The sequence below is a fragment of the Leucopleurus acutus genome, assembly GCF_964270905.1.
Source record: "Leucopleurus acutus genome assembly, chromosome: 13".
Taxonomy (NCBI): domain Eukaryota; kingdom Metazoa; phylum Chordata; class Mammalia; order Artiodactyla; family Delphinidae; genus Leucopleurus; species Leucopleurus acutus.
In genome coordinates, this window is record NC_139155.1 from 67300049 (window position 1) to 67311879 (window position 11831).

The 11831-nt window shown below is 58.3% G+C and overlaps 1 protein-coding gene across 1 annotated transcript; it reads right to left on the bottom strand.

Moving 5' to 3' along the window:
• Positions 1-797: 797 nt before the first annotated feature.
• Positions 798-8772, bottom strand: CCDC157 (coiled-coil domain containing 157; the record flags this gene model as incomplete). Its single annotated transcript, XM_082853776.1, has 10 exons — positions 8514-8772; positions 6421-6592; positions 5075-5720; positions 4306-4383; positions 3762-3952; positions 3259-3435; positions 2922-3090; positions 1677-1816; positions 1137-1225; positions 798-1047 (listed from the first exon to the last, which is right to left on the bottom strand). The coding sequence occupies exons 1-10, from the start codon at positions 8759-8761 to the stop codon at positions 798-800; spliced, it is 2160 nt and encodes a 719-aa protein (XP_082709902.1). The 5' UTR covers positions 8762-8772.
• Positions 8773-11831: the final 3059 nt, after the last annotated feature.

The window sequence follows — 11831 nt, forward strand, 5'->3', positions numbered from 1 at the left end:
GGGGTAGCTCAGGACAGGCTGGAGGCTTCGTGAGGAAAACTGGACTACTGCAGGCCTGGTGTGCCTGGTGGCATCAGTGCCCTGGCCCCAAGGGACAGGCCTGGGAAAGCCAGGGCTGGCTTGGGGTGTCCCGCTCTCTGGCTGGGTGAAGCCTTGCCCTGCCTTCAGTGGCCTGGGGGTCCAGCCTCCTGGATTTAGAGAAACCCTTTCTGACTTGTGTTTCCTGAAGGTGAGGCGTTCCGCAGTGAAAGGGGGGCTGATTTTCTTGGATCCTTAATGTCCCCATGCCCAGGTTCACAGCTGGGTGGTCCCTGCCTGCCTTTGTGAGCCTGAGCCAGAACCCTGGCCTCTGACTCCTTCCTTGCCTCAGGTGTCCTCACCGGGCCCACCGTGGCGGCTGCTCTCCTTCCCCTGCACACCCCCTACCCTGACCCTGCTCTTTATTGGTGGGGGTCACTGAGTCCATGTTACCCCTTAGTCTTTGCAGTGAGGATCAAAAGACTGCCTTTCACATCGCCCAGGTGCTAGAAGCTTCTTTCTGCCCTCAGTGTGTCCTCTTCCTCCACTGTCCCTGTCAGGAGGGAGGCAGGAAGCTCCCATTTACTGAGGGTGCACAGTGTGCCAGACCTCTGCTGGCCAATGACCCACATGGCTGGGGACTCAGGACAGGGAAGGAAGGACTCTTGCTCTGCTGAGCCAGTGTGGTGAGGCCAAGGTCGCTGTGAGCAGATGGCCTGGGCTTTATTACATGGGGTGGGTTGCCAGCTTCCCGCCCTCCAGCCCCACCCCACTGTAGGCTACGTGGGCCGCTCCTGGGGCTGGTATGCAGGGCTGGCCTGGCCCCGGCTTGGTGACAGTCTCCTTCTCAGCCTGGCCAAGGCCCGGATGGGGTTCTGGGCACAGGTGGTCGAGTGGGTCACATCCTCTAGGGAGGACTTGCTGGGTCGACTGCAGGGCTGCTGAGGCGGGGAGGCCTGGGGCTGGCCTGGCGGGGTCCTGCCCGCACTGGCCGTCCTGCTGCCAGGTGAGTGCTGCCTGCCCAGGGGCCTGAGGGAGGATCAGACGGCAAGATCCCCTGTGAGCGAGGGGGACCACCCCACCCCCACATGCCCCACCTCTGACAAAGCCTCACTCACCCTGGAGATGCTCTCTGGGCCTGGGCTGGGGGCGCTGCTCTGTGGATTCCCTTGCTGGGAGGGGCCCAGAGCTGGTCCTGTGGGATCAGCTGCAAAGAAAACCAAGCTCAGAAAGGCCCAGGATCCCCTCTGCAGCGAACAGAGAGGGTGTCATAGAGGAGGCGGGAGGGCCTGAACCTGTCGCCATGGCCCCTTCCTCTGAGGGGCAGAGTTTGGAAAGCCTTCCAGGACCTGTCCTTAGCCGTGGTAAGGGTGGGAAGGTTTGCTTTCTCATAAGGCTCCTGGTGCACTTGAAATAAAGGTTCAAAGGGCTAGAGGGGGGATTTGGAGCTAGAAGGCACGGTAACATCCTCATGCCTTCCTGAATCGTGGCAGATGGTTCACAAAAGCACAGCTTAAAGCCACCTGAGAGCCCCATGTGCAATGAGCTGGGCTGATGGCAGAGTCCCTGGGGGAAGCTGAAGACCTCTGCTGGGTTGGGGGCCTCTTCCAAGTCCCCAAGGGCCGGCCCCTTTCAGGTGGGGGAGCCATGCTGCCCACCTTGAGGGCCCCCTGCTGGGCCACCTCCCGGATCTTAGACAGCATGGATCGCAGCCGCCTGTTCTCCTCCTGTAGGACCCGGATACGGATGTCGTTGGCCTGCACCTGCCTCTCCATGTCGTCTGTGACGTTGCCAGAGCCTGTGGAGACCCACTTTCTGGCACCCCACCCCATCAGGTCTGCCTCTTGTGCCCAACGAGACAGGACCTCAGAGGGCAGACACGCCAGCCGGTACATGCCTAGGGTCCCCTAGGGTCCCTGTGCCTAGGGTCCCCTGCCGGTGGCCCTGCAGGTGGGTGGGGTCAGCATACTGGACCTCCCACCTCATCTTTTTTCTCCTGAGGCCTTGTTCCCCCCCTCCCCCTGCACTCCCTACTCCCCTGCCTGCTGGGAGGTGACCAAAGCCTTGCAGAATTTGAGAGCTGAGGGGGACCTGGAGCTCATCAAAAATTTAGCACATAGGTAAGAAAGTGAAGCTCTTCCAAGGCCACCTGTTTCCGGAGGGCCTGGGAGACAGTGACTCGTTCAAAGCCACAGCCGGCTCTTGGATATGAGTCTCAGGAATTCAGCAAGGATGTTCTTTCCCACTGCTGGGGGGACAGATGCTCCCCCTGACTCTGAACCCAGGCAAGGTGCTGCCTGCTCTGGTTATCAGTTTCCTGGTTTGTCACAAGCGGCTGCTACCTGCCTCGCGGGGCGGTTGACAGGGTGACACAAGGGCCCAGCACTCACAAGTGATGACTTATCATGACAAGCTAGATTGCAGTGGATCATCCCAACAGCTCTGCACGGGGATTCACCCCAGAGCTTCAGGGGACTGGAGGGGTTGGGACGAGAACCCAGGCCGCCGGGCAGTCAGTCTTCCACTGAGATGGGTCCCTAGCACTCCCATGGACACTGGACAGTTGGGGCTGTTTCCCTGGAGCTGGCCCCATGGTGTAGTTTGGGGAGATGCCAGGACAGGGGACATGGAAGCTGAGCAAGGACTGGCCTGTGACGTGGTAAAGAGCACAGGCTACACAGGTAGCCAGACCTGGGTCTGGATTTGGTTGGGTGACCCTGAGCAGTCAGCTCCCCACTGGGCCTCTGTGTCCCCATCCACACAGAGGAGTGGGTAACACGCAGAGCACCTGTGTGTGTGGGGGCTCTGCCACCCTTGCTGTGGACCCATGTCCTGCCCTGATGAGCCCTCAGCTGCCCACCCCCAGCCCCGGCGTGCCCTCTGCACCAACCCCGGGCCCCTACTTTGGATCTGGGCTTCCACAGGCCTGTGCAGGTCCGGAAAGGCCACCAGCAGCCTCTCCCGCTCCTTCAACTCCACGAGCTCACGTTCTCGCTCCGAGATGGTCAGCTGCAGATCCACTGTTGCCTGCTCCAGGCCTTGCTTCTCTCGCTGCAGGCTCTGCAGCAGCTCCTGGGGCAGGGGAGGCTCAGAGCTGAGGACCGGCTCCCAGCCCGCTGGGGACACCCCATCACCTCCACTCCCCAGGCACGGGGCAGGCCCGCAGGTGCTTAGCTGGCTGCAGGTTCCTCCAGAGAAAGGGAAGTACCGCCCCTGCCCCCTCGCCCTGCCTGCTCACACCTGCTGGGCCCGGAGCTGGCACTGCCCCTGCTCCCTCTCGCTCTGCACGTGCTGCAGTTGCTTCTCCACGTGGACCCGCTGGGCCTCGGCCTCAGCCAAACTGCCCCTCAGCTCCTCACGCTCCTGGTCCAGGGTGTCCAGCTGCTGTAGCAGGGCTCGCTGTTTGGCCTGCAGGGACTGAGCCGGGATGGGCAGGAGGGAGGCCATGAGGCCCATGGGGCCAGGCCCAGACACGCAGGACAAAGGAGGCAGCTGTATCCAAGCCCACCCCCTTGTGCTACATCTGTCTGTGCACATGTGTGCAGTAGAAGGGGTGGAGGGAAGAAGGGAGCAGACCCCAACCCTGGCAAGGCCAGGACCCCCAAGCTTGGAGACCTCGCCCCCACTTCTTTCCAGTCACAGTCGCCACTCAGGAATTCTCCTTAGGTCTCCAGTGTCTGCCCCCTGTCAGTGGGGAGCCCTTTCTCTCCCCTTCGTTGCAGGAGACCAGGCGCTGACCTCACCTCCTGGTGGCGGACCATGCTATCGACACGGACCTTCTCCTTGTCCAGCTCTGTGCTGGCCCAGCGGATCTGCTGGCTGGCTCCGTCCAGCCGCCCTGCCAGCAGCTGCACCTGCTCTTCCAGCTGCTGCACCTGCCTCTCAGCCTCCGCCCTGTGCTCAGCCTCCTCTTGCAGCTCCTGGGCCTTCGTCTCTGCAGGATTGAGCGGGTGGGGGAGGGGGTAGAGCGGGGGAGCCCTGGGGAGTTCCTGCACTGCCTCTGACCCAGGACAAGACCTGGGAAGGGGGGCAGTGGTCACAGCACATCTCTGGGCCTCAGTGTCCTCAGCCACAAAATGGGGCTCTGAACCCTGCCTGAGGTGGGTTCTGAAAACAGTAGGTACTCTCTGGGTGGGAGGTGGCATCACCCAACAGTGTGGCCTCTCAGACCCAGCTTCCTCTGTGGTTCCCTTTAGCTTTGCCCCCAAAGCCCAGGAGACAGAGGGTGCTGGTCCAGCCACCGAGCACATGGCACACAGTACAGGGCTCCATGGCAGGGCTCCTCACCCACGGCCCGCGTAGACTCCCGCTGCTGCTTCAGCTCCCCCTCCAGGGTGGAAACCTTTGTCTTGAGGTCACTTGTTTCTATGGCAGCCAAGAGAGAGGCCCTTCAGAGGCTCCCTCGGGCCTGGCTGGCAGCCTTAACGCCCAGTGCACCCCACAGCATGGTGGCAGCCCTAGCCAGGGTGGAGGAGTGCCTGGGCTTGTGGGAGGAGTTCTGGGGAGGTGCCAGGAGGCCTGGGTCCCTGTCCACTCTGCTTCCTGTCGGCTGGCTGACTCTCTGGGCTTCAGTGTCCTCCATGGGGGTGACTTGCCCAACTCCCTCAGGCCTCACAACTTCAGCAGGAGCTGGCCCACTGTGAGTGCAATAGCTGCGTCTCTGCCTGACGGCTTCTACTGAAGCCAAAGAGGGGCCTCAGCTGGCTGGAGCTACCTGGGGGATGAACTTCCCAGGAGTCCCCTTTGGTGACCGACAGGAGTGAGTGTATGAATCCGCCGCTCCCTCACCCCTCTCGTGGGACGACTCGGACTTCTACACAGGCTCCTGCGTTCCCCAGTGGGATTAAGCTCCAGTTGCCCACAGTGTAACCGGCTTGATGAGCACACCCCTTTTCCCCTGCCTCCCCTTCCTTGCGTCTGCTGCCCACTCCCAGTCCAGGTTTCTTCCACACCAACTCCCAGCACCCACAGCCCCGTTGCGGGGTCTGCTCCCGGGGGAGCCCATGCTCAGGCTGTGGCAGAGCCTGGCACTGAGGGTCCGGCCTCAGGCACAGACCTGCGAGCAGCTGCCGCCTGTCGCGCTCCCACTGGGCCAGGCGCTGCTCGGCCTCGTCCGCCTGCCGCCGCTGTGCCCCCTGCTCCTGCTGCAGGGCCTGCTCCAGCTCGCCCACTTGCTTCCTCAGTCTGTCCTTCTGCCCCTTAGCCTCCTCCACCTGGGCCCTGAGGGGCCCCACAAGCTGAGTGAGGGCCCCCATGTGCTTGCTGAGGCGTGCCAGGTCTTTGCTCTGCTCGGCCGCCCAGTGGCCCATGGTGGTGGCCGGCAGCGGCCTGAGCCCCATGCTGTCCTGCACCAGATGCTGGAACTGGCCTAAGGATGAGGGCAAGTTCTGGCTCTGACACAGGCTGATGACCATCTTGCCCACCTCCTGCAGGCTGCCCTGGACGCTGGTGCATGCATCACAGGGCACCAGGGCTGTCTCCATGGTCTGGGAGTGGACACTCCTGGTGTTTTCGGCCGTTCTGGCTGGACACTGCAGGGAAACGCTGACAGGGAGTCTGTCCAGCTCTTGGCAGGTCTGGGGCAAGCCTGGCATTGGTGAGGTGGGCTTGATGAGCTTGGCGGTCACAAATTCAGGGCTCCTGGCTGGCTCGCCCTTGGCTGTGGGCTTGGAGGTGGGGGTCTCCCCTTGGTTTGCCCTTTTCTGTAGTCAGGAAGAGAAAGGGAAAGCAGGTGAGGGAGATGGGCCCTGGAGGTGACCAGCTCTCTGGGAATTTCTCTGACAGCAGCCACTCCTGATGCTCAGACCTTCAGATGATATCTGATACCAAGGTGAGTGAGAGAGCATGCCTTCTCCTTTCTGCTGCCTCAGCTTACCAAGCCCAGGCTCCATGCTGTTACATGCATGGCACTGGGAGGGTAATACAGTGACAGACACAGCTGCCGGGTACTGGGCCCTTGCTTAGTGGACTTGTCTGCTCTTGTGTTGCTGAAGCCACTGTCAGTTTCAGTTTCCTTCCCATTATGGTGACAGTGGTCCTGCCCACCAGGTGGTTGTGAGGGTTACGGAATAACCCATAACAAATGGGGTCGATACAAACACAATTCCCCAACAATGCCCTGGGAGGTAGGGACTGTTATCACCCCCACTGCACAGATGAACAAACTGAGGTTCAGACTAGGTAGGATTTTTCCAAAGACCCACAGTGAAAACTGCAGAACCAGATGGCCCACACATGACCCCCAAGGCCTGCATTGTGAACTGCCAGGCTGCATGGGCCTTGAGTGGGGGCTCCAGAGTGGAGCCAGCGACAGATGAGGTGCACATGTGGTGTGCGAGGAGCCTGGGGCAGGTGGACTGATGTGAGGGTGACTGCATTTGGGGAAGCGGGTGGCTGACCCACCTGGGGGGCCACCTGCTGAATGAGCATGACCAGCCTCAGCAGGCTGTTCCAGAAGCGCCGCACCGTGAGCCCCACGGACATGCAGGGCCTGGAAGCCCTGGCGGGGGGCACCATCTGCTCCACGCCGAGGTGCTCCAAGTAGCTCGCACAGCTCTGAAGCAGCAGCAGGAGCCTGTGGGCAGAGATGGCAAGGTTGGCTGGGGCAGAGCCCAGCACCAGTGTGCCCTCACACCACACGACCGGCAGCCTCCTGCTCTGGGAACCGGCCCGGGCGTCAGGGACTCGGAGCGTCTCAGAATACACTCTGCCTGACCCAAGAGCCACTTCTTCCAGGAAGCCCTCCCTGAAGGCTAAGCTTGGGGCCCCTTCGGGACCTCCTGGGTGGCAGCACTTCTGCCTGGCTGCTCCCCACTGGACTAGGAGGCTCTGGGAGGCTGGGCCTTGCCTTGGTTGTGTCCAGAGTCCTCAGAAAGTGCTGGGTAAGTGGCTGCCTTCCACCGTGTGGCTCAGAGCCTTCACCTTGCAGAGGACCCAGCTGAGACCCCCAAAGCGCAGGAGGCTGCACACGGCCTCAGGTTGAGTGTGCAGGGCAGTGTGCCCTGCGGTTTCCTGATTCTAGTTGGGGGTGGGGGTTCTCCTGTGGGATGAGCTGCTTATGCCACAATGGAGACTGGAGTGAGAGAGCCAGGTCCCTATCCTACCCTGAGTCAGGGGCTAATTGTAAGGAAAAGGGGTGTTGGGAAGAGAAGTAGGTATTTGCATGGGAATCAGGCTGTTTTAAAAGAAGAGATACTGTGTTTACAAAACATATGGGCAGATAAGTGACCTCAACTTGTTGCAGGTGCAGGAGGGTCATCCCAAACCAACTGTGCCCTTGGGCAGAGAGGGCCTGGGGGAGGGTTGCTGACCGCTCCAGGCCATACCCCTCTCTAGGCCAAGGTGTTCTCCTCTGTGAATGGGGACAATGAATGAGCAGCACTGGAGGGTGGAGAGTGACCTGGACAGACGGGCCAGGCGAGGGATGGGAAGGCGGGTCAGCTCCAGCTTTCTAGAAGGCAGATTGTTGATCTGGGCCCTGACAGGCTCGGCCAGCACAGGGACGAGTAGGCGGGGCACTCCTAGCAGAGGGCACAGCAAGGAAGGAAGGTGTGTTCTGGGCTCACACATGTTCAGCCCCCTACAGGGTCCAGGTAGTGCTTTCACACCGTCGGCTCCTCCAGGCCTCTGAGTGGTTACCCTGGCTTCTAATTGTCTCCAGGCAGGTCATCCCCAAACTGCTGGGGTCCCTGCCTGTCTGGCCCCCGTGACTTCATTAGCATGCAGGGTTTGGAGCACATGGAGCCTGGGCTGTGGTCCCCAGGGAGTGGAGGCTGACGACCATGCTAATGTGAAAGACAGTGTAGAAGTAGTGGGGCTACAGGGGAATCCACTGGCCTCCTTCCCAGCAGGGCCAGGATTTGGAAAAGCACATCCCGTGTCTGGCCCTGTGACACATGGAAGGGACAGGAAAAACAGCCTGGGATGGAAAGTCTGAGCAGCATCTGTAGTGTCCTCGACACACAGAAACCCTAAGGAAGCAGCTGGCGGTGGCTGGAGAAGTAGCCGTCAGAGCTGTGGTGTCACAGAGACCAACAGGGTGGCCAGCAACTCCCTGAAGGTGCACTATAAGACACACGGCACAGGGGCTTCCCTGATGGCGCAGTGGTTGAGAGTCCGCCTGCCAATGCAGGGGACGCGGGTTCGTGCCCCGGTCTGGGAAGATCCCACATGCCGTGGAGCGGCTGGGCCCGTGAGCCATGGCTGCTGAGCCTGTGCGGCCGGAGCCTCTGCTCCGCAGCGGGAGAGGCCGCAACAGTGAGAGGCCCACATACTGCAAAAAAAAAAAAAAAAAAAAAAAAGAGACACAGCACAGCGCGACACAGATGAGATCGCTATGAAGGCCCTGAACCAAGCTGGCCCCCGACAGCATTCAGTCAAAGGTGATTGTTGTCATCAATGTCATCACCCCGCCAGAAGTGGATCCTGTGGCTGCTACTGGTTTATGGGGTGGGTGCCAGCATCTTGAGATGACCAGGTTTGGTCCAGGTTCTTACCTGTCGATGACCAGCTCCAGCAGCACAGCGTGGGACAGCTGCGTGAACTCGGGGTCACCTGGCACGTGGTCGTAGTGCTCTAGCAGGGCCACCATGTCCAGGTCACAGGCCATGCGGTCAGGGAACTTCCAGGAGGGGAAGTGCACGGGCCCAGCACGCGAGAACACGTCCACGATGGTGCCCTGAAGGTCGGTGAGGTCCCTGCGCAGGCTGTCCATGCAGGCCTGGCTGCCCAGCAGGTGTGCCATCCTCGTGGCTCCTGGGGTGGACAGAGAGGATCCCCGTTAGCCAGAGCCACGTGGCTGCTGCTGGAGGAAGCTTCTGAAAACCCCAGAAAACCTGCTGAAATCCAACCTCGACCCTGGGGAGAAGTCGGTTCCCTGGCCCCTTTGGGACCTGTTTGTGGGTGACCTCACCAGCCTCCCTCTCATCCACCCTACCCCACGCCCACACTACTGATTTCCTCGGTCCACAAGTCCCTCTGAGGACCTGTGTGTGCCTGGCCCCTGCTGAGTGCTGGGTGGATACAGCTGTGTATGAGGTTGTACTTGCTGTCCTTCCCTCCCTGAGCAAAGCACTGGACCGGCTACTGACAACAAAAAGACAGTTGTAGCTACAGTATGACGGGGAGCACTGGACCACCCCTGGCCACTCTCGTCTCCTGCCTGGACTGCAGCAGCAGTTCCAGCTGGGCCACAGGCCTGCCCACTGGAATCTGATCCACTTCTGCTATGGAGACCTGGGCCAAGCCTATCTGACCACATCACACTGGCCAACAACCCCTCAGGACTCACTTTGGCCCTTGGGAGAAAGGCTACCTCCAGGCACACCCCTCCCCTTGTCCTCTCTCGTCACCTCCCCTCCCCTCCCCTCTCCTCCACTCCACATACCATCAGCTACAAGCAGCAGCTCCTGTGCAGGCACTCATTTCTGAATCCATGCCCATCTGTCTCTTCCATCTGAGTCATGCTTCCCCCATCCAATTCCCATCACCTGCCTAACTCCTCTCATCCTTCAGGGTTCCCGGACATCACCTCCTCCAGGAAGCCTTCCCTGAGCACCCTCCAGGCTGGCTTAGATACTCCCTCTGGGCTTTCCCCATCTTGGCCCTGATTGCTCTCTGCAGGAACGGCCTCTGCTCTCTAGGACAGGTCCTCACCGCACCTCAGTCACTGTGGTATCCCCAGTATGGCAGCCTGGGGCCTGGCCTATTGCAGATGCTCACTGACAAATGAACGACTAGTAATTGAACGGAGAAAAGAAAAAGAATCCACAAAGAAAATTTAAAATACCTTGACTTTGGGAGGAAAACAAGTCCTGAAGTGTAAGAGAGGAACACCTGAAAATTTGTATGGATAGCTATCCTAATCATTCTAGTGACGGGGGTCCATTATATGTTGATACAGGGGTCCCAGTCCTGCCCCTTTCTGGCTGTGTGGTCATTGGCAAGTCACTGCACCCCTCTGAGCTCCAGCTGTCTCACTTGTAAGATGGGGACACCAACCCCCATCAGGCCAGGTGGTATCTGCAAGTAACATGCTTGGTCCAAGACTTCCCTGGTGGTGCAGTGGTTAAGAATCCACCTGCCAATGCAGGGGACACAGGTTGGTTCCCTGGTCTGGGAAGATCCCACATGCTGCGCAGCAACAAAGCCCACGTGCCACAACTACCGAGCCTGCACTTAGAGCCTGTGAGCCACAACTACTGAGCCCTTGTGCCACAACTACTGAAGCCCACGCGCCGCAACAAGAGAAGCCACCACAATGAGAAGCCCGCGCACCGCAACAAAGAGTAGCCCCTGCTCACCACAACTAGAGAAAGCTCGCAGGCAGCAATGAAGACCCAACACAGCAAAAAATAAAAAAAAATTAAAAAGTGCTCGGTCCAGGGCAAGGCACCAGTAAAAGTTCTGCAGCCATAGTAACTATTATTACTGTGATTACTATTACTAGCAGTAACAACAGCAAAGACCATCCTTGTCAGCAAAGAGCCTGAGCACTGCTGGCTCTGACTAGAGGACTTACTGTCGGCCACTTTCCAAATCCACCTTCTTTATTTATTTATTTATTTATATTTTTTGGCTGCACCACGCGGCACGTGGGATCTTAGTTCCCTGACCAGGGATTGAACTCGCGCCCCCTGCATTGGAAGCGCAGAGTCCTAACCACTAGACCGCCAGGGAAGTCCCCAAGTCCACCTCCTTTAAACAGATGAGGAAACTGAGGCTTTGGGAAGTTAGGGGGCTAGCCTAAGATCACTCAGGGAGCTGGGACTCTTGAGTCCTACATCTTCAGGCCATACTACTTCTAGAGCAGTACTGGACAAAAGAAATATAATGCAAGCCATGTATGGGTTTTAAAATTTTATACTTGCCACATTAAAAAAACTAAAAAGAAAGAGGTAAATTAATTTTAATAACATATTACTTAATATACCCAAAATATCTCTTCAATGTTAAATCAATATAAAATATTAAGTCTATTTTTTTGCATTAAGTCTCAAAATCCAATGTCTATTTGACACTTATAGCACATCCCAATTTGGACCAGCCACCATTTTCATATACAGCACCACATGGGCTGGTGGCTATTATATTGGACAGTGCAGGGGTAGGGGGTCAGATCCTGTGTTCATTAAGCAGATGGTGACTGAGTATCTTCTACATGTTGGGCATTGTGTCAGGGATAGGGACAGAGCAGGGCACACAGAGCACTGTCCCCCAGGAAGCACCATCTATGTCTGAGGGTCTCTGCAGGGGGCAAGTCTTGGTGTGTCAGCTCTACAGTTCCACCCACAGGTGGGGTGATGAGTCCCCACAATACACACACACACACACACACAGGTCCACTTCCCACATACAAATGTTGCCTCAGTGATGGCCTCTCATAAGATATTGCCACCCATGAGGTGTTATGTCCCCAAAGAATGAGGCAGAAACAAACAGAAAAACCGACTGAAACATTCTGGGTTTCCTTCCTGGAATGGCAGGAAGGAAATAAATACAGCAAGCAAAAAATCCCACCCCGGGAGGAAGGGTTTTCAGGTGGCAAAGCACCTGGAACTCAGGAGCTTGCTTGTGCAGACGTGAAGAAACAGTGACCTGTTCACCCTCAAATAACTACAGCTGCCATCTGGGGCCATCTGGGGCCATATGTTAGATTCTGGTTCTGATGAGCAGCAGCAAATGCCAAAGCAGTAAGAATATACAAGAGCAAAACACAACATTGAAAAACATCCGAGGTTACCCTACGTCGTTTCTTCTGAACAGTGGGGATTTGCAGATACAAGCCTGTTTTGAGAAACACGCGTGTGTGTGTG